This window comes from Toxotes jaculatrix, chromosome 12 (genome assembly GCF_017976425.1).
Source record: "Toxotes jaculatrix isolate fToxJac2 chromosome 12, fToxJac2.pri, whole genome shotgun sequence".
Taxonomy (NCBI): domain Eukaryota; kingdom Metazoa; phylum Chordata; class Actinopteri; family Toxotidae; genus Toxotes; species Toxotes jaculatrix.
Genome location: NC_054405.1, coordinates 5,273,719 through 5,295,792, shown reverse-complemented (window position 1 = coordinate 5,295,792; position 22,074 = coordinate 5,273,719). Strand labels below are relative to the sequence as shown.

Below are 22,074 nucleotides of genomic sequence, written 5' to 3'. Positions count from 1 at the left end.
ACTGGTTAAAATGTGTTTTGTCCTGTGTCTTGCTTGAAAAGGAATCATAAGAGGCTTGTAACATTAACTTAAATAGCTGGCTTGGCCTGTCTGAAGCTTACACTTTGGTCTTCTCCAGGTTGTGTAACAACAGGGTGCAAGGTGGTACAAGATCCTTTGGGGTGACAGGACGGTGAGCATGTTGTTTCCTGTTTCATCAGTGTTATCCAAAACCCTTACACTATGTGGAAGTATTGTTAGCAGCGGTTACTCGCTTTGTTTTTCTAGCAGTGTTGCTCTAACCGGGGTGTGCACGAAATCCTCCCAGAGTTACAGTTCACTTATTAAATATCAATGTACCTCTATCTGTCTTGATGTTTGTGCCGTCTGCAGCTTGTTGCAGCAGCATGCCCCTTAATATATATAAGTATAGTTGGATAAGAAGCTAGATTATCAATTCACCTTACAGATGTATGGGCATGTTTGTGCCACCCTCACCTGTTTGCCTAGCTACAACCTTGTATTTAAAGGTGGTTTTGATTATTAAGCCGGAGGTTAATTTACAGTCTGAGACTGTCAGGAATGTTTAGAGTGAGGCTGTTTTTGTTGGTTGCACCAGCTATTGCTCTGTGAGCACTGGGTCGGACACCAGGCCCAGGTGTAGGGCTAATCTTATTGAAGTCTCCTGTTCACTGGCATGTAGTCAACTCTGCCCTGCCAACTGGATTGGTGCTGCTTGAGAGATTTTCTCAGAAAAGGTTGCACATAATTGTTTTAAACATTATTGGGTTAAATGTATCTAATTGATTTAAGAGATTCCTTTAATTGTGTATCTTTGAGCTTTGACTAAGACTGCATTCTTACTGCGGTAAAAAGGGGGAGAAAAATCCAAATGGTGTTGTTTTTGATGGTTCTGATGGAATGTCCCTTCACAACTCATTGTTCTCTGTAATATCATTCTCCAACCTCACTCAGAGCAAGCATTAGAATGATTTAAAAACTAGAAAGTAGGTCATTGGGAGCATTATGAAAGGCAAAATGATAGCAGAGATATGTCCTCTCCTTTTTCTGTCACTTAGACCTCTGTCACACACCATATTACTCCAAACCATCCCAAATTACTCACAGTACAAAGAAAAAAAAAGCTGTAGTTTTTTTTAACCCAATAAAGGCGGACATCTTGCTGACTCACGGCAATAGCCTTCTTAGGGCTGATGCCAAGGATATTATGGGAATGATTCATTAAAGGCCAAGGTTTTTTAGCTGGTTTTATCCAGCTTTCAGGGCAGCCTGACAGTGGGACATTTGATCTCAATTGCAAAGTGGCCCATTTCCCTCAGACATCACCACTGCAGTCTGTTTCAAGAGCCTAGCTCTGCCTTTTGGCGTGTTGGCCATGGGGCAATCAGCTGTTCCTATTTCCAGCACCAGTGTTTACAAATGGAAAATGTGTGTTGTTTTGGGAGGGAAATGAGCACCATTTTGGACAGACGATGTAAGCAGAAGATTACCTCGGAGCCCAATAGAAATGAATCAGGTATAGATTGATGGCAGCCACGGCTCATTAAGAAGGAATGTGTGTGTGTTTAATTGATGCACTAATTCTCAGCCACTCAGGAAATGGCCCTTGGGTGGGTCTTCCAAATGGCACACAAATATTTACTATGGACACAAACATTTTTGTAAACACATCCATGCAAGCCTGGGCATGAAAGGTGAAGGGAAAGACTGTCCGGATCTGTGATACAGTGCAGTGATATCATCACCGCACTGGCTAGTCTGGCTGGGTCCTCCGCCAGTCAGCTGGGCTCTGAACTGCTTAGATGAGTCATCAGTGTGCATGAATTCCTCTATGCTCCCTCTCAACCCCAAGAACTCTTTGTACTGATGAGTACAGATGAAGTTAAAATCCACCCCCACGCTCCTCATCCAAGGCCAGATGCAGGCCAAGAACTTAAGCACTCCGGTTCCATTTAGCTCAAGTCTCAAATGTTAGCATGCAGCCATCACACGCTGTTCCTCACAGTCAAGTGTTCTGAGTAGGATGGTTTTTCCCAATGGGATCGCCTGTGCTACTTAACACAAGAGGTCTGACTTTTCAGCATTCATGTATCACGTTTCCTTTATGTGGGGTACATCCATGGGTTTCTGTGTGCGCACATGGGGGCGTGTGTGCTATGCATGACTTGTTTGGTCAATGCATCCTAAGAAGTGGGTCAGAGTGCCCTAGTTCTCATTGTGTGGGCGTGCATGTGTCTGTGTATTGCATTTCAGTGTTATTTTGTCCTGATTGACTTATCTGCAAAAACATTTTCTTGCTCTGGCTCTCCTGCTGTTCAGTAGCATGTTATTCTCTTGTTTACCTCTCTCAAGGTGAACAAGAGCCTTTAATTCAACTTTCCTCTGGTGCACTCGTTCACTTGTGGAAGGCCTGAAACAACTGCATTTGGTCAGGTAGCTTATGTTTTGTCTTATTTAATCATGTCAGGGCATATTGAATTTACAAATAGCGGTCACACCGCATGTGTAAGTGAGCTACCCCGTTGAGTATGTGCAGCAGGGCTGGGCTGCAGATTACATGATATAATAGTGTTTAGGCATCGCCTCTCCTTTTAAATTCCTTTAACCTTGACTCCCCTTAAATGCAGGGAGAACACATCTGCCAGGCTGGTGTCAGACATTAGTAATACACACCGCTCAGGCAGCATTGTCACTTTTTATTAACGCCCTGAGCTTTGCATGGACACCAGCTGTTGCATCAAGTGGAAAAGCCTTAGCGGTATGAATGACCTTGACTTTAACTGCAGCTCCTTTGGCTCTTCCCCTTTTTAATTCTTTTGTTTGGTCTCATACATTTTAAATGGCTTAAATGGATTACCATTCCTGACAATGAAGGTCATTTAAGAACTCACTTTTTTTAAGATTAAAAAAAAAAAAAAATCGGTGTTACCAGCAAGTGTGTTCAGGACTGAGAGTCAGTGGGTGGTGGAGGAGGAGTAATCTGGAGGTCAGAGGGGAAAATGAAGGTCACATTTTTAAGATCTAATCCCTGACATCTGCATCGACACATTTTTATGTCGGCCTCCTGGTAATTCTATGTATCTGAGGAACCAGCTGAGAGTGCAATGACCTTTCCTGTTCCTGGTGTCTTTTAAGCACAAGAGGAGCGAAACAGAGAGAGAAATAGATAAAGAGTCGACCAGCCAGAGGATGATGAAGCTTTTCACCCCTCCCCATCACTTGCCCTCCCTCTCACATGTACGTGGCTGACTGTAGGGGTAAAAATCACTTTAGAATGGTGCCTGCTCTGTCATTGGCTGACATTGTCAAGGATAATGGATAATCACCACAGAAACCGTAGAGCAGCTCATTGGTGCTGTGGTGTCCCACAGTGGGGGGAGTGGGGGAGGTGGAGGTCAGGCTTTTTGGGTGCCACCACCAATGAGATGACATGTTAACAGATGTGTAAGGTCATTTTCAATGTATACACCAGGGGAGATAATGTAATAGTAATGCACACATCACACACTCTGAGAGGGGAAAGGAGGAGGGCTGTATGCTTTAGGGGCTCAGTACAGAGGACAGCTTTCCCTATATTAAGGTCATTTATTTGTTAACAGAGCTCTGTCACTGAGGGGAACATATTTTTTCTTGCCCTTGCTGTAGCAGGACTTTTTGACACCGGTTCTGTCATTACATGTCTCTCAAGAGCCTGAAGGTCCCCACTTTGTTTAAAGAGTAATTCATACTTTATGTGAGATAGTGAATGCAGTAGCTCTGTTGTGTATAAACTTAATATAGTGCAGTGGCATAGTGTCCCCTGTCTGCTCTGTATTGAAGTTTCTTTGGGCAAAAACATAGACAAGGTCAACTGTAATTCCAAAGGTTCATTGCCAGCAGCAGAGAGATTAGCAGAATTTCCCATGTTGAAACCGTGTCAGTGTTTCTGTTCCATGTACATTTTCCTCTCACTAACTGGAGGGCTGTATCAAAGGTATATTAGTTCCTTTCCCAAGCTATGTTGAAGGTAAACGTGTACATGTTTACTGGGCTTATCAAATGCGGTGTTACAGGCCATTCAAGTATAATTGCGTTAAGCTCAGTGGCGGGAAAATAGCCCTAATCCTGAGCATCTAAGATTAGCATGACAGCAGACGTCAGATGGCCCAGTGTGACCAGGTTGGCTTTTGTTGTTGTCAGATTTAGGTCAACAGCTTAAAGATGGCCTTGAACTGTAATTGACGCTGATGGGCCCGTCTCAGTTAAGTTATTCTGTCCTCTACAGCAGTGCACAGTCTGAAGAGTCTCATCAGACTGTGGACCTTTAGTTTGAAGAGGTCTTTAACTTGCCAACCCGATTTTTTCCTAACTGCTGCTCAGACATAATTGCACGCTGATCAACTTCAATCCAGCTTCTAATCCCGGCTCATTTTCAAGGTAGAATTAAAAGGGCCACTTTGTTGCCCTCGCTGTCATGACAACCTGTGGACCTTGGCTACAGGGATGGGTTTCGGCCTAATTTGAAGCCTGCTGCCTTGTTGTTTTTGGCCCTTGCTAGTGCTCTCTGTGAAGTATTTAGACTGGTGGCTGCGTGGGTTGCCATGGCCTTTCGTCATAATCAAGGGCTGATGTCCTGTTGTGTGACCCGCTATGTTGGTCCACTCAGCGGACACCAAAGGTGAGGATGGCATCAGGAAAGGACACGGACAGCAGCTGAGGCGAAGTGGAAACTCTGTATTAATTAACCTTTATGGGATGTGGCCAGGACTGTCGGAGGTGTCCTGTATCCACGGAAACCACGCTGACAGGGTTCAGAGCAGAGGTCTCCCAGGGCAGCACCGCTGACACTGTCATGGCAACTGGCACAATGCTCACCTTAGTGTCACCGGCTCTGCCCTCCTGACAGTGGTGTGGTGTGACAGGTGCACCTGATCCTTAAGCTACCCCTACCCCTCAATACACACACACACACACACACACAAATACACACACGCTTGACAGTCAAGTACAGCTTGTCTGTTAGCTATATCCTTGCTGTGATTCTCCGCTCCCTTTGTACTGTACCTGTAAAACACAGCTCACATCACATCAGATCAATTCATGTTTTGCTCATCTTCTGATGCAAAACCAATTCAGCCTCAAATGAGCGAAGCTTGGTGAAGGATTCACAGCTTACCTGGTGTTAATAAAGATAAATGCAGTGGTGAGACTGAGGAATTACAAGACTGGTTTTCACTTCCTTTGTGCTGTGTATGTGTGAGATGTGTGATGCATGTGCATGTACAGTACGCACATCTTCATACACATGTTAATGCCTGTGTAAAGGTATGAATGCTTGAATGCTTATTTTTGTGCATGTGGGTGAGTGGGTGGGTGGCTCCTGCTCTATGTAGACGGAGGGTTTGCTTCGTGTGAGATGCTGCTGAAGTGCATAAGGAGCAGAAGGTGGTGGTGGTGGTGGTGGAGGGGGGGATAATCCACTGAAATGACAAGCTGCATAAGAAATTATTCACAGCTCTCACAAGGCCCTTCACTTTTGAAAGACATCGCTGTGAGGGGCTTATAGCTCAAGACCTGAATGTTTTCAAGGTAGTGGTCTTGAATTTTCAATTTGGATCCAATCAGGCCTAATCTACATTTGTCGTCTGTTCGGTGGCTGTGAAGGGAGAGTGCAGAGAGGAGACGGAGCCGTGTGCAGTCAATCTGAAATGTTGCTAAGTAACAGAGATGGCAGACAAGGTGGTGAAATGAATGTGATATAGTGCTTTGCAAATCCCTGCTTCTCACACGGTTTCTCCTTTTTCTCCTCTTTTTCTCCACCCTATGTCTCTTTTTCCTCCCTTCCTTCTGTTCTCTTTCACTCACTCCCATAGGTCCCCCGTGCGAGATCTGCAAAGCTGAAAGGCGCCACTGACAGAACCACAGCCAGGCCTTAGGACAGACATCCCAAACATCCACAGCCACGGAATGTGTCAACATCTTTGTGGTGAAATCCCGCTGACTCCTCGCTTGCTACTCACATAAGCCTGGAGCTGGGCCTTCTGGGATCCTACGGTGTTTAAAGGCATACAACAATGCCTGGGAGGCCCACCTGCCCCAGATTGCCTCCAAATATGGCTGCTGTTTTATCATAGTGCTGACTGTGCCCACTACGGAGAGGGATCACACCCGGCCAGTGCATCCTTTAGCCCCCTGCAGACTCAGTGCAATTGCCTGCCCTCTTTTTGTTATTTAGGAAGTACATGCCACTGTCAACCAGATGACCTAGTGGACATTTGTTTCCCAGTAGCCGTGCTGAACCATACGAGGGGATCCTAGTATTGAACATGACTCATGGGGAGGAGCCTGGCCCTGAGACACACAAGGATTCAGCTGTTCTAACTTATCTGGAAGGTTTACTGATGCATCCAGTGGTGGCCGGGCCTGGGGCCACGGCAAACGGGAGGTCTGAGGCTGCCCACAGCAACCAGGAGCAGGGTGATAAGGTGGGTGGGCCCTACCAACTGCCCAGCCATGGCCCTACAGCTCCCAAGGCTGGAACCAATGGGCCCACACTGGGTTCTACACAGCACCTGAAGAAGGCCCGCCTGCTGCGCTCTGGAGCCTGGAATGATCCAGGGAACCAGCGGATGAGTTCACCCCCTATGGAACTGAATGGCCAAGGGGGGAGCCTGCAAAATGGAGCACTAGAGGGATCTCCTCATGCTGGGGAGAGCACCCTGTTGGCTTCACTGCTTCAGTCATTCAGCTCACGGCTTCAGAGTGTGGCAATGTCTCAGCACTCTAATAAGCCCCCCAGTGAGTGTTCCTCTCCATCCAAGGCACCACCTGCAGACAAAGACCCACTTCCTGTGTATGGGACAGCCTCAAGCCGCTTAAAGGGCCTAATGAGGAAGAGCAAACTTCAGAATCACAGCAACACACCTTACAGTCGAAGGGGGCACAATCAGGACAGACCCCCAGAATCACCTCGTTCAGCACACAGTGCCACGCCTCCCTCTGCTCCAGCAGCCTCTGAATCAGTCTCCTGTGCGGAGCGTCTGAAGGCGGTGGCCAACATGGTGAAAATCCGTTCTAGTCCAGCACCTTCACCCAAGCCCAGTGTGGCCTGCAGTCAGCTGGCGCTGCTGCTGTCCAGTGAAGCCCATCTCCAGCAGTACTCCAGGGAGCATGCGCTCAAAGCCCAGCTCTCAGGAAGATCTGCCAGTGAGAGACTAGCTGCCATGGCAAACCAGCAGCATGGCCAGGACGTAAGGCCTCCTAGTGTGGGAGGTACTCTGCCTGGAGCCCCAGACACCATGAGCTCCTTAACAACCCAAAATGGAGTGACAGCAACAAACACAATAACGACAACGCTCTCTCGAACAGCCCTGTCGAGTCCACAGAGCCCCTCTTTGGTGCGTGGCCACAGCCAAAGCTCCCCAGCCACTCCCCCACATGCTCCAAGCCACAGTCACAGCCAGCCACCTAGGGAGAAGCGAGGCTTTGACTCACGTCCAGCCCGCCCCCCTCAGACATGCAGCAGCTTGCTGCTCCTGCTACTCAACAACCACAACAACCAGAAGCAGCTGACCAAGAATGGGCACCTGGAGGATAGCTGTGGCATTCTGCCACCAAGCGGTTCCTCTTCAGTCACATCGGACAGTGAATGCTCCGCCCAGGAGCGCAGCCTGACCAAGGACAGCAGTGATGCAGAGAGTTCCTACTCGAGTTGCTCTCCCATTGACCTCTCCATAAGAAGCCGAGCCAACACACAGGACACAGGACCCAAAACTACCACCCCCTCTTCCTCCTTCTCCTCTTCCACCTCTACCCTCTCTTCTTCCACCACAGTGTTTTCCTCCACCCCAGCTCCATTCTCTCCTCAAGCTTCAGCTCAACCATCCACCACAGCCTTTTCACCATCCTGTACTACTGTCTCCTCTGTTTCCAGTGCTGTTTCTTCATTCTCCTCCTCCTCTAGCTTTACATCTTCCTTGGACAAACTAACAGAATCTTTAATAAACAAGTGGAAGCCAGAGCCATCAGGATCAAAACTGTCCAAGAGCAAGGAGTCTGAAATGAGCCCAGACCTAAAATCCCACCCTAAGGTCACACTTATGCAGCTTCTTCTTGAGCGCAGAAATAATGAGATGGTTAATAAAAGCATAGGTAACCAGGATTTGCCACTTGATATAACTATGGCCACCATGTCTCGAAGCCAACCTAAGGGACTGGTGCCCTGGGAGGAGACCAGGACAAAAAGCCCCACAGATAGGCCTGTAGCCCCAGCCCAGCCCCTCTACTCTCTTAGCCGTGACCCTAGCGGTGCACTATCCCCTTACTCCTACCCTTCCCCCCACGCCCAGTCCAGCCCATTGGACTTGTGTAAATCTAAAACCTTCCCTGCAGAGCAGGCATCAGAGCCTGCCTTCAGTGCCAGTAAACTGTTGCAGAATTTGGCTCAGTGTGGCACAGCTTCTTCTTCCCCACCCATCCCCCCCAGCAAAGGGCTGGGCCAGGAGCTTGATGCCAGCAGGCCCCTTGCCCTATTGGAAAGGCTCAATGCTCCAATCCACAGGACCACCACTACCCCACTGTCCGACAGACCCTCAGGCAGTGGGACACCTTTCAGTCGGAAGGAAGCTTCTCCTCCTTCATCACAAATTGAGAACCTCTTAGAGAGGCGCACCGTGCTGCAGCTCCTTCTAGGAACAGGCTCTTCTACTGCTACTGTCAGCCGCAAAGATAGGCCCAGTGGGAGGAGGAGTGTGGAGGTGGCAGGGGCGTGCTATGAGAAGAGCCCTGGTGCCTCCATCAGCTGTGATACCTCCAATGGGCCACCTTTGGACATAAAGGTCAAAACAGAGATCACAGAGGGGGTGGGACTGTCCTCTGCCTTGTCTGAGGACTTGAGTGGCAGAAAGAGGCCTAGTGGCTATGAGAAGAATAGTCCCCTGTCAGATTCTCAGCAGGACGTAAAAACAGAACCACGGCCTGCAGAGGTCATAGCAAAATACGGGCTCCTCAGCCAGCTGCTTAAACAACAGACTGCTACCTACTATACCAGTGCTGCTATGCAGGCCGAGTCACAGCCCAGACAGGTTAAAGAGGAACAGAGGGAATATCCAAGCCCCAGTCCTAAGAAGAGACGCCTCTGCTCTGATCGGACTGACAATTTGAATAATATCAGCTCTCCAAGAGCTGTGGACAGTGGTGACACAAACATTTTTGCCTCTTCTGTTGTTCAGGAAGAGCCTGACCAGCAGAGGAGTCTGAAGGAAGAGGAAGCTCCACCCAGGAGCCCACCAAGCGAAACCCTCACCAGAGAGAGTCGGGGCTTCAATGTGCTCAAACAGCTGCTGCTCTCTGACAACTGCCTGAAGGAGCTGTCCCAGCAGCCCCGGGGGGCACCCAGTCCTTCCGTCCTACAGGCCAACGGCAAGGCCAACGGCAGCATTCTCAGTCAGCCTGCCCATAATCACAGCTTCCTCCACCTGCCCAGCTGGCATCCCCATGGTTCCCTCAACTCAGGGCTTCAGAGTAATATCAGACCACTGCCCACCCCCCCTGCAGGTGACAGTCCTATCCGCACCCCCTGGAGCCGCCACCCAGCTCCGTGGCCTGTCACTCAAAAACGGGACCCCCCTACTCTAGTCAAACAGGAGCCCGAGAGCCCTGTGCGATGGAGTAGTCAGGAGAATGAGGAGGAGGAGCAGGGTTGTGACTCGAACCCGGACTCTCCCCGGCTCTCACGTTCCAACCCCATCCTGTATTACATGTTGCAGAAGGGTAGCCTTCAGCTGAGGAAGGAGGTGAGGGATCAGGCAGAGGGGACCCAGTCTGTGGTCAGAATTAAAGAAGAGCCAATCAGTGACATGCATGCTTATGAACGCAGTCTGAGCTCCACCCCGCAATCACCAACCCACAATGACAAGCACAGCCATGAGAGCCAGGGGCTGAGCCAATCATTTGAGTAGAAGTTGTATCAACTACAGAAAAACAAGTGGAAATCAAATTCATTGACTCTGTTTTTTTTTCTTTTTTAATGACTTGCCAAATTGGTTTGATGAGACAAATAGCAAAGAATGCAAAAATGATTCTGTCTTTTCTTTTCTTTTTAGTTTAATAGAGCAAGTTCAAATTCAAATGCATACTTGCATTGCTTTCTCAGTTTTAAATATTGAGGTCATGGAATGGTACAAAACAGGTCTACTTAGCAAAATGACTAATTGATACAACCAAAACTACACAACTGTCTCAAATGTCTCCTCTCCCATCACTGATTATCATGCACTACATATTTCATTTTGTCAGTTATGAAGTCCTCCTTCACAATTTGGTCTTGTTTTACACTTCTTATTTGTACATCTTGGTGTTGTTATATACTTAATTATTTGTATCTGAATTGCACACATATCACTATTCCATGTCCTCTTTGTTGCCTGCCCTAATACATTTAGAGAGAACATTTCAAGCGACATTTATTATTAATGACTCCAAAAATGTTAGTGCTCAGTTCAGTGGACATTTATTTATTTTCTCCATCAGAACATTTTCAGATAGACAGAGTCCCATCAATTTTAGATAAGATTCCAAATAAAGTCATTCTGGAGCAGTCACAGCAGTCTATTACAACAGTGTACATGATAAATTCATTCAAAGGAGGACGCTGAAAACAATATTCACACTGCAGTAGCTTCAGTGAAGATCCTGCCATGATGAATGCTTTGTCTTTGCTTTTCCTCGAGATTCATGGTGTGGTATAATTACCCATGGAGCGAGAATATATCAGCCGAGGTTTGAATGGTCACAACTCATTGTATTTTGCTTTTATTTGTATTGAATTTTTAAGGCCAATATTCGACAGCGCAAATTCAGGGTAATGTGTTTGCAGATTTTGCAGTTTTGAGCAGATGGGTCAACAGAGTGTGTGTGGTGCTTACAGTTGAGCAACTGTGTGTAAACAGGTTTCTAGAGCAACAGTTAAAAGGCTGCAGTATCTGAGAAACTTATCTCGCCATCATGGGTAAACCCACACCGATTTTTTTTTCTTTCATGCACACAAAAAGTTTGAGTGTGAAGCACATGGCTTTTTCTTTTCATTTCATGTAAAGGAGTGCCCAGAGTTTGCACTATCGAAGCAGAGTTCTCTGTGTCCTTTTCAGAATAATTTAATGGCATGTAATTAAAAAAAAAAAAGTCAGTATTGTTATCTGTTGAGAATTTGACAGTTTGTGATTTTTTTTTTTTTTTCATAATTTCTTAACTGTTGTGGTTAATGGACATCTTTTATTTTTGTGGCAGTCTCTTAACTCATAAAATGTCAAAAGAATTGCATGATAATAAAGAGAAGACCACAGGTACATCTTTGTTTTCAAAGCAGCTGGATATATGTACCTGCCCCCCAATAATCACCAAGACGTTTTGGTGTCTTGAGGGATATCTGGTATCTAGCTCCTTATTTTGATTGTACTGTATTCAGTTATTTTCACACACTGCTTTATCCATTTAGTCTTGTGATCTTTTTAATACATATACCTATGAAGTACGTCTCTTCGATTATTAATACATTTTCACAACGGTTAAATATATTTGTGTAAATAGTACTTTCAGTATGAAAGATGACTATTTTGTAATGTTTAAGAAAAGATATTACCCTAGTTTTTAATGCCCTGATATGTAAATATGAATTATATGCGTACAAGTGTACATACAAAGGCAGAGGATGCTATGCCCATCTTTTTTTGGTTGGTTTGTTCTTTGCATGTGTCTCTATGTGGTAAATGATAATCTATCCTGCGCTGTGTTGTGTAATAATGTCTGACTCTCCTCACTGCTGCCTGTTGCATGCAGACGCATGGGAACTACCTGTGTATCCCTACTGGTGATGGGGGAAAATGTCAAGTCTTAAAATAGGTTTTTTTTTATCACAGAGAGAGGTTCGTTTAGAATATGAACAGTCTCTAAATAACCACAGACTGTTGAGCAAGTTGATAAAAATGTGTGAAAAATAAACGTGCATTGAATATTTTTGTGATTTTCTTTTCTGTTACTGGTTAACAAAGCTCTGTGAAAGAGCTCGGGGCTATAGTGGGGGACTGACGTACAATCATAGATCTGCATTGTGCATCTAAGAAATACATTTGTAGCAGCAAATATAAAAAAAAAAAAGATGTTTCATTTTTTTCATGTGAAGACCTGAAACATTATTTCATTTTTTATGTTTTCATTTTTGGTGTTCATTTGCACTGATATCTCAAAAATAAAGTACTAAAATGCATGACCTAGTATGAATGTGTTCCTCTTTTTCTAGTTTACCATTCAGAATATTATATATTATAAGACATTCTCTGGGGAAAGCTCTCGTCTTTGCGTTGTGACCATAAAACACATTTGTATTTCTATGAATTCTTTTAAACAATACATGTGTTTAAATAGATTCTCTTGTGCAGCCTAGTTTTCAATCATGTGAGCGGCCATTTTTACAGAACTTATTAACATAAACTAAAGCAGCCAATGTCAGACTTGGGCCTCACAATAAAGAACTGTGTTATTAAAAAAAAGGGCATCAAAGCCAAATTCGCCTTTGTGCAATCAAAGACTCTGGTCCATTAAAGTCGAGTGAGAGGATGTCCTGTATTTGCCCCAAAACGTCTGCTTCTGAGTTGGCTGCTGTTCACTACAGTGCTGAGTCTTAACAAAGGCAGGAAAGACACTGAAAGGAGGGAGGACACATAGAGATCACCAGATGTACTCTGAAAGCCCAAGGATGTTCCTTACAAAATGGAACACATCTCTTCTATTTACAGCCCGAAATAGATCTCATTGTTCAGTCGATACAAAATCTTAATTCTTGCGTTCAGTCTAGAAAGTTGTCCATTCTGTGTTAATTTTCATGACTTGAGAAAAAACAGCCTGTAGTGTGAGGCTTCCTAAAGGTGAAGATGAGTTCAAGCTAAACTTCCCCTGTACTGGGTTTGAATATGAAGTCCAGTGAGCGAACAGACGGCTTTTTGTCTGCTGTGCACTTTTGAAATCGCAGCACAGTTCCTCAGCCCTGACTTCCCTTTTATTTAATCCTTCTCATGACTGACTGCACTCTCTTTAAACTCCCCGTAACCTTTCCCCTCTGTGAACTTCTCCATTTCAAGATTCTTATCAAGGCTGAACCACCAGTAACCTCTTGATTTCCTCTGATTGCTGAAGCAGCGGCAAACACAAAGGAGGGAGCTGCAAGTTTAAACGGAGGTCAAGGTGTAAAACTTGACAATCGACTGTTTGTCTGTGGCTTCACTCTTTAATTTCCTGACCTCAGCATGAGGCCAAAAGGATGTGAGCGCTGCACACCAGGCCACCACTGACTCAACTACAGGCCAAGGACTCGGAAGTCCCACAACAGGCATTTCATAGTGATGAGGCCTCCAAAAACTATTTCCTGGCATTACAGATGCTTATTCTCTAAGTAACAACTTAATGACTGTACTTAATGGGCTCGGTCAAGGGTTTATCTACATGGGAACGCATAAACTCTTTAAAACACCAACTTCTCATGTGCTTAGATTTTAATGTTGATGAGTTACTTTTTTGTTAGGTGCTTTCTTTATTTTCATAGAGGCCATACAGAGCTAGCACGTCACTAGTCGTCATGGTGACTTGTGTGATAAATATGCTCACAGATGTTCGATCACCTTCTCCTCATACAAGTGGCTGAACTTAGCATATGCTTTGACCTCATGTTATGTTAATACACGCACACACACACACACTATAATTAGCATTTTATGGGTCACATGATAAATAAAGAATGACTGAATAAAATGCGAAAACACCAGACTTTCTTCTGTTAAAAATCCTCTGTACTCTGCCTTAAGGTAATGCTGCTGCAGTGCCTGGATGAGTGTAAAATACACAAGAGCAGTGCCTTAAGTCAGACCACAAAAAAAAGTTAAAGCAAACACCTGGGGAAACTCCTACACTGAGAAAGGAGGTCAAACTGGTTTATTTTCCCAGCCTTAAACTGGTTCCCCCAGTGGGGTCTTTGCTTTTGAAGATGGTACCTCTTTGTGAAGTCTGTTGCTTAACCTCCGGGGTCATGACCTTTTGGCCCCCCTCCTTGCCCTGACCTGGCTGATCCTGTTTCCCGGGACAGGATCAACTGTTGGCCTGCAGCTGTAGCGCCCCCCCCCCCTCCCCTCCACACATACACACACAAACCACACAACACACCACCAGCACCTTCCTCCACCCTCCCCTCCCCTCCCCAGCATTACACTCAGGCCATTCTTCTAATATTTCATGTAAATATGACAAGTGGCAGCATGGCTTAAGTCCTTTCTTTTCTCTCATGCTTGATAGGCTCTTAAACCTTCCTGCTTCCCATTGCCTTCGAGTCTACATACATAAAGCGGTAATTAGTCATAAATAAGTGATAAGCTTGATGCGCAGCGTGTCCACAGAAACAGTGGAAAAAATAAGTCAATGTGAAAAGACAACTTTCTTCAACACTGAGCGCACTGGGTGTAAAGAACAAGATTAAGGCTCAAGAATTTGCTTTTTTTATATGGTAGCTAAGGTCAGTGATAGCTTTTTTTGTAAAACTTCCTCACTGATGGCCATGTGCAAGCATGTAAACAGTCCCAATGTAATATTCATGATGAGTGAGAGTCCCTGTAGTGCACAGAGCAGCCTGTCAGCTTGAGGGATCTTGGCTGACATTGAAAGAACATGGATGATACTTGCCATGTCCAATAAACACAAGAGTAAATGTTTTACAAACTGGCTAGGGAGAACTAGCAATGTCAATCATCTGTCTGCTTGTGTCTTCTTCCTCTGCAGAGGTTTTCACACACGTTCTTGCACATACATCTGGAGGTTTCGATTCATGAAGATGGAGGCAAACTTCACTCTGACCTGACCTTAATGTACTCTCAGTTTGAACCTAGAGAAAGCAAACAATTGACAGCTATCCCACCAATTTCTAGCTCTTTCATGTGAAAAGTCTCATGATCAGGAAATGTATTTACCACTAATTTCCTGTATGATTCATCAGAAACGATAACATTGTGGTTGAGCTGCGGGTTCATGAACTTTTAAACATTTGTCAACATCCCCAGCCGAATGAAAAAGGGCATTTCAGTGTCAACCAGTCAGGCTACGACTTGGGATGGGAACTTTGTGCTGTGGGGGTTGAGGGCCATTTAAGACGAAGCACGCCAAATTTAACTCTGAGTTTGTGCTCTGATGTTCCACCCAGTGTGAAGTCATACAGGGAAAAAATAATGAAGCTGCATCTGGCAGTCATAAGGTATTAAGTCACATTTCAAAATCAGTAAAAAGTCCTTGAAAGTTAGACAGTATTCTGAGGGGCAATCAAATTGTAGGAAATGAAAAAGGGAGAGAAATATATAGCTTTGCTCTTGATGAACAACAACTATCAGATGGATGGCCATGAAGTTTTGAGCAGACATTCATGGTCCACAGAGGATGAGTTTGTTTTTCTTAGCACCACCAGCAGGTTATCCAGTGAAATATCTTAACACTTACTCGATGAATATGGCACAAAATATTGTAGCTTTGTGATACTGTGAGCTAAAAGCACCACAGAGCATGGCTGGAAACTTACAATCTTGTGGATCTAAACATGAGACTTCCATGTATTTTCAAACCATTTACAGGACACAGGAGCTACATTCTGAGTGACAGTGGATTTTATATTAAACATGATTTTAATTACTTCAACCCTGATTTCAATCTCATTAGCACTGATAATGAAAAACATGATGAAAAACAAAACAGATCAAGTATCTTCCACATAATCTCTGTCACCAACACTGTGGTAAAATGTGTGAATTCGTATGGACAAATTCTGGTTTGGGGCATTAACCTAGCTTTAGAAAAAATCACAATGAATGTGAAATGCAGGTTATTACTGATGGGGGCTGACTCGTGGAAGTACATGTCTGGCATTATAAGAATTAAGAGCTAGAAAATGGCTGAAATCGTCACAAACAAAGATCTTGTCAGGATACTCTACATCCAGCCGTGACAGGGTTTAACTACTTCATTCTTTACACTGTCATAAAATCAATGCTCATATTGCACTCTAAGGAAAAAAACAGCAAAGGGAAAGGACACAGTCAGTGTTGTTTATAATTAAGTGAACTATGTATTATTGCTGCCATGACTGTTTCCAGCAAAATACACTGTTACGTGTTCACTGACTATAATCCTTGCTGTGCTGTGATGCTGCTCAGGTACGTTAGGTTCATATTTCCCGTATCATATATTAATATCTATGATAGACGTTTGTGTCTGTGTTTGATATTAAATATGAGGATCAGCAACTAAAATCTCTGTGTGTGACACAGTCATTTCCCCTGACCGCCAAACACACTGAGGCTTATCTTGTTTATATAAAGGCCAAGACTTCATATATGGGGCCATGATTTAGTATGAGGAAAAGATTCTCTCAGGTGAGATATCACTGGTCATGGTTTCATGTTTTATGACAGATAAATATCCTGTTGGGAAAGTATGAGTCAGCAGTGTTGGAAATAACTTCTGGGGTTTGCTGCTAGAAAGAGACTGAATTTGATTGATGTATTGATTGACTGGTCACTGTGCCCCAGGAAAGAAACGATCCACGTGTGGCTACATTTCTTTTCTGATGTGTAAACTAACCTTATAATATTTACCAATGAGGAAGATATACTCTTGGTGCCTTTAAAAAATAGTGAAAGATAATGTTAGTGGACGCCGTCTGCTTCAAGAAGAGATCCTCACATTTATATCTAATTTCATGGTGACTGTGCCAACTCATTTAGACTTAAAGCCATTATGTGATAGACTGCACTCATAAAAAATGATCACAAATCAGATTCAAACAGTATAGTGACCAACACAATAGTCTGTTCTAATGTGTGGATGCTGTTAGATGGAGTTTGTCAGCCAGAACCAGAGACATGTAATTGCTGCAAACCCTATGTTAATAAAAACGAGAAGTACCGCATGGTGGTGGTATGCCTCCGCACGGTTGGGTGCCTGTTTGTAGCAGATGTAGAGGTAGAGGTTATGGGTGTTTTGTAGTGATAATGGCAATGTTTGGGAGAAAAGCGCACAGAGCACAGTGGCCTTGACCTTTGACCTCTGACCTCCAACACATATTGAGTCCATCTTTGACAAGCAGTGATAATGTGTGCAAAGACTGAAGAACATCACTTAAAGTACTGTAGAGATAACACATTCTGAAGCACAACATTTGCATTAAGGTCACAGCGACCGTGACCTTTGACCTTTGACCTCCACAATCTAATCAGTTCATCCTTGAGTCACGGTTCTTACAATATCGCATTACCATGCAAAACATAAATATGGTCATAGTGACCCTTTGACCTCCGACCTCCAAACTTCTTTCAGATCTAAGTCACAGTCAACATCTGTGCTAAGTTTGACAGAGAGACCTTAAAGCGTTCTTGAGATATTGCGCGTAGAAGAATCCGGGACGGACGGACGGACGGACAACCCGAAAACATAATGCCTCTGGCCTTGGCTATTGCCGGCACGGAGGCATAAAAATGACTTTACTCACAGTTACTCCACAGTGTCCATCTGCAGCCTTGGAGTCTGGCCTGTCTTTAAAGCCCCTCAGTAAAACACAGACTGTGAGTAAAATCTGGCTAGTGCGCAAACAGACTCAAGAGGGCAGCACAGAGGAGATGACCATGGATGCAACTCAACATTTTGTTTCCAAAACATTGGTGCAATATAATGTGCATACAGAGTGTCTGCATGGAGCCAGTTCAACCTGGTCTGTTTGCAAAAGGGTCTTATTTTAGTGTCAGACCAAATGTCATGGTTGGTGACATTTGCTAGAAAATGAGAATCCTTCTCAAAATATTTTCATTCATTCATTTTTTATTCATGCTTATACTCTTTCAGGATCCCAAGGATGTGGACACCAATGCAAAGCATGCACTGGGTGAAATAAAGTAATAAAAGAACCAGAACTAATTGCTAAAACACTAAAATCCCCATTAAACCATTTATTAATTCATTCATTTATTTATTCTTCTGCTCCTATGATACAGTAAGAAATACAGTATAATATTTAACTGTAATATTCAGACTAAAGACATGGCAAAGTTGCCCACAGGACAAGTGGAAATTCTGGGGCACCTATATTAAAAGGGCTCCCACTTATATCTATACGTTTGAATGCATTTGCATGAACAGCACATGTTGAAAACAGCACTCCTGTGACAAATATACTTAAGGATTTTTATTTTCATTGATTTTCTAAATCTATATTAAAGTACAGCTGTGATATACAGTACATTTTATTTGTGGTGGACTACTGAATCAGAGGGAGAGCAGGGGGATTTTAAATATCCTGGTGTGAGTGAAGCTATTATCATACAGCCCTCAGGCTCACTTTCAGGATCCGTTTTGATCTTCAACAAACAAGTCTGAGCTCTTTATATATCAGCCTGTCAGCCAAGGATCTATTCAGACTGCAGCGGGTACTGTTTGACTTTGCCAATTGATTCATCAACTTATTTTCTGATTAGTTTCCTGACAGCTTCCCAGATTCTCTGACTGATAGCTCTACCTCCTGCCTTGAGGTCAAACTGTGTGATGTGTCTGCTCAGACAAGAGGGCTGTTTTAAGAGGCGTTCTGGTGTTTACGGTAACCTTCACAGGCTCTGGTGGTCAGTCAATATTTTATAACGCTGCATATAGAAGTGTGAGATATCGATTTAAGGTACAATGCTGAAAACTGGAAACAGACTTTTGTGACTTGCTATGCTACATCATTTAGCAAGTGGAATTATTTTCATGATTCATTTCCTTTTCCACAGTTCTGCTGCCGCTGTGTAGAGCTGACATTATGCAAGCTGGAGCTCCAAAGGAAGACGTTGCCCTCTGCTGGAGAAAAGCTGAATGACAGTGCCACACTGGACAGCTAATGTTTGTACTGAATGAAGCATTCAGGCTGTGACAAAATAATATATTGATATGTACTATGTATATGTGTGCATGTAACAATTTAACTACACACAGCATGATTTTGAAGTACAGTTCTTCATGTAATGAAACTGCAAAACATATACTGAAGAAATCATCCTGCTCACATCCCTGTTGTTGTTTCCAAATCCTTCCACATAACACCAAGAAGTTCTGACTATTCCCATTAATATTTATATGTGCTACTTAGATGACACAGTTCATGTTAACAAAGCATGCTGACTGCTTCAGTTATTACTATTACAACAATGCTATTCCTGAACATCTAAAGGATGACCCAGTTCTCTGTGAGAGGACTGTTCTTTCCCATCTTGCACTGAATTAATAACAGCTGACAGATTTGAATGCCCAGTGTTTGGATGTTGGTGTTAATTTATCTGTCTGAATAATTAGGCCAGAAATTGGACAAGTGAATTTCTAATCTTTTTCCACACATTACAAAACCTGTGTAGTTCAACCCTATGAGACTCCTGTACTTACACGTATGTAATGTACAGAAATCAACTAGTTCCACCAACCTTTCAGAAATTAGAGTGAGAATGTTGAACGAGGTCAGAATAAGAGATCACAGATTACTGGAGGTGGCAAAAATATCATTTTATTCAAGATAATTCACTGAACTATTTCAATACAAATTTCAACAGTTTGAATTGAGTTCTTATCACAATGGCAGATTTTTTTATGCCTCCGCGCCGGCAATAGCCAAGGTCAGAGGCATGTTTTCAGGTTGTCCATCCGTCCGTCCCGGAGTCTTCTACGCGCAATATCTCAAGAACGCTTTGAGGTCTCTCTGTCAAACTTTGCACAAATGTTGACTGTGACTTAAGGCAGATCTGAAAGGAGTTTGGAGGTCAAAGGTCAAAGGGCAAGGTCACTATGACCATATTTATGTTTTGCATGGTTATGTGATATTGGAAGAACCGTTTGAGGGATGGCTTTCAAACTTTGCACAAATGTCAACTGTGCCTCAAGGATGAACTGTGTAGATTTTGGAGGTCAGAGGTCAAAGGTCACGGTCGTTGTGATTGAATTGACATTTTGCTTGGCAGTGCCATATCTTAAGAACCCTAAGAGGGATTGTCTTCAAATTTTGCACAAAGGTTGACTGTGACTCGAGGATGAACTGATTAGATTGTGGTCAGAGGTCAAAGGTCATGGTCGCTGTGACCTTAATGCAAATGTTGTGCTTCAGAATGTGTTATCTCTACAATGCTTTAAGTGATGTTCTTCAATCTTTGCACACATTATCATTACTTGTCAAAGATGGACTCAATATGTGTTGGAGGTCAGAGGTCAAAGGTCAAGGCCACTGTGATCTTGTGTAAGTTTTGTTTGTGAACACCCAACACTAACCTTCCCAAACATTGCCATTATCACTACAAAACACCCATAACCTCTACCTCTACATCTGCTACAAACAGGCACCCAACCGTGCGGAGGCATACCACCACCATGTGGTACATATGGTTTTCACTTGTTTTAAGAAAAAAAGACTTTCAGGGCTGAATAATAGAAAAATAACTTGAATATAGTTGCAGTGGTTGCACTATGCAAAATATTAATCTACAAAGTAACTCAACCACTTAGATAAATGTAGTTGAGTAAAAGTACAATATCCCCCCTGAAATGCAGCATAGCAAAAATTCCTCAAAAGTATGTTAAAACTGGACTTAGGTGCAGTACTTGAGTAAATGTACTTTCCACCAACATAATCAGCTGCGCTGTTGTTGTAGCTGTGGAAGCGACCTGCATCTGAATCTGCACACAAAGTCTACATTTCCATATGAATCAAATGTATTTAAATAGTAAGTCTGTTCAATACCAGTGGTGTGGAAGTTCTGCAAGTTTGTGCTGTTGTTAGAGCACCTCCTGGAGGCCAAAGGACAGCTCTTTAACAACAAAGGAGCAGGAGGTAACAGCTGAGTATTCCACTGTAGTTATACCGAAGGGCAAAAGCTATAATGTTGAAAATAACACAAATTCTCCAAATTACAGGTGATCTCTCTATCTATCTATCATAACAACTCAATGGGTCAATTTTGGTTTATATTTCTAATAATATCTAATAATATTTCTAATAATATGATGCTGAGTTATTAAAGTATCTACATCTCAGAGAGCCGGCAATGTGAGAAACTGTTTTCATTCTTTATACAATATATAGTTGGAATCTCATTGGACTGATCAGTCATATGGAAGTTAGACTTGGCCTACTGATGAGTATGTTGACTTATTGATTATTTTGCTTCTTCCCTTTTGAAAACGGTGTGTATGGCAACCAGTTTGCAAGGACCTGTTGAAGAAGTCCTTATCTCAGAATGTCAATTCACAGTAAACTGAAATACCACAGACAAGATGACAAGTACGCCTTGAGGATTTGGTGCATAAGAAGAACAAACAACAGCCAAATGGCAAATGATGCAATGAAAGGCAAATATTGAGGAACACACTTTTCACAACTTTCTTGTCTGTAGAATGTAAAACAGTATTCATCTCACTGTCCTTCTAACATTTCAAAACAATTTCAAAAGCAGTTTACAGTGCATTTTATGAAAACAAGATTCTTTAGCTTGTGGTAGTAGTTGGAAACACAATATGGTCATTGTTTACTGTCTTTGAGGGAGGAAAATGGATGCTGCAACGTATACGTGTAGAAACTGAAACACTAATTGATAACAGAGTAAAATGTAAAATAATGAACAAAAAGAAATTACACACAAGAATTATTGATTGTACCACACAGTACCTACATTTGCCAGTGCAATTGCATAAGTATTGTCCTAAATAAAATTATTTGCATATACTATGGGGTTTTAATTTACTATAAATGTGAAATTTTGGAAAGATAATTCTCAGGTAAATCAGGTAGTGCTTAGATGTGTTCAAGGTATGAAGACCAAACAAATCAAAGTAACCCCAGGCATGATGTGGTCAGTAATAAAAACACAAATATCAGGCCCAGGCGGTGATGTTGGTATTTGCCATAGACTGTAGGTATTTGCGTACCCATGATTTCCGAAAGTCCCATCTATGACGTAAATGCAGCTCAGAAAGGCGTAAGTAATCGAGCCCAGATCTCAGGCAGGGAAG

At 43.3% G+C, this 22,074-nt stretch overlaps 1 protein-coding gene across 5 annotated transcripts in view; it reads left to right on the top strand.

Moving 5' to 3' along the window:
- Positions 1–12,241, top strand: part of nrip1b (nuclear receptor interacting protein 1b) — a 36,481-nt gene extending 24,240 nt beyond the window's left edge. For 4 of the 5 annotated variants that reach the window (XM_041050756.1, XM_041050757.1, XM_041050759.1 and 1 more), the window contains one exon: positions 5,853–12,241. In XM_041050756.1, coding sequence (XP_040906690.1) covers positions 6,306–9,938 — 3,633 coding nt within the window. In that variant the 5' untranslated portion in view covers positions 5,853–6,305 and the 3' untranslated portion in view covers positions 9,939–12,241. Of the gene's footprint in view, positions 1–115; positions 173–5,852 lie in introns of those variants that run through there. The other variant, XM_041050758.1, reaches the window with a different exon arrangement.
- The last annotated feature ends 9,833 nt before the right edge of the window (positions 12,242–22,074 follow it).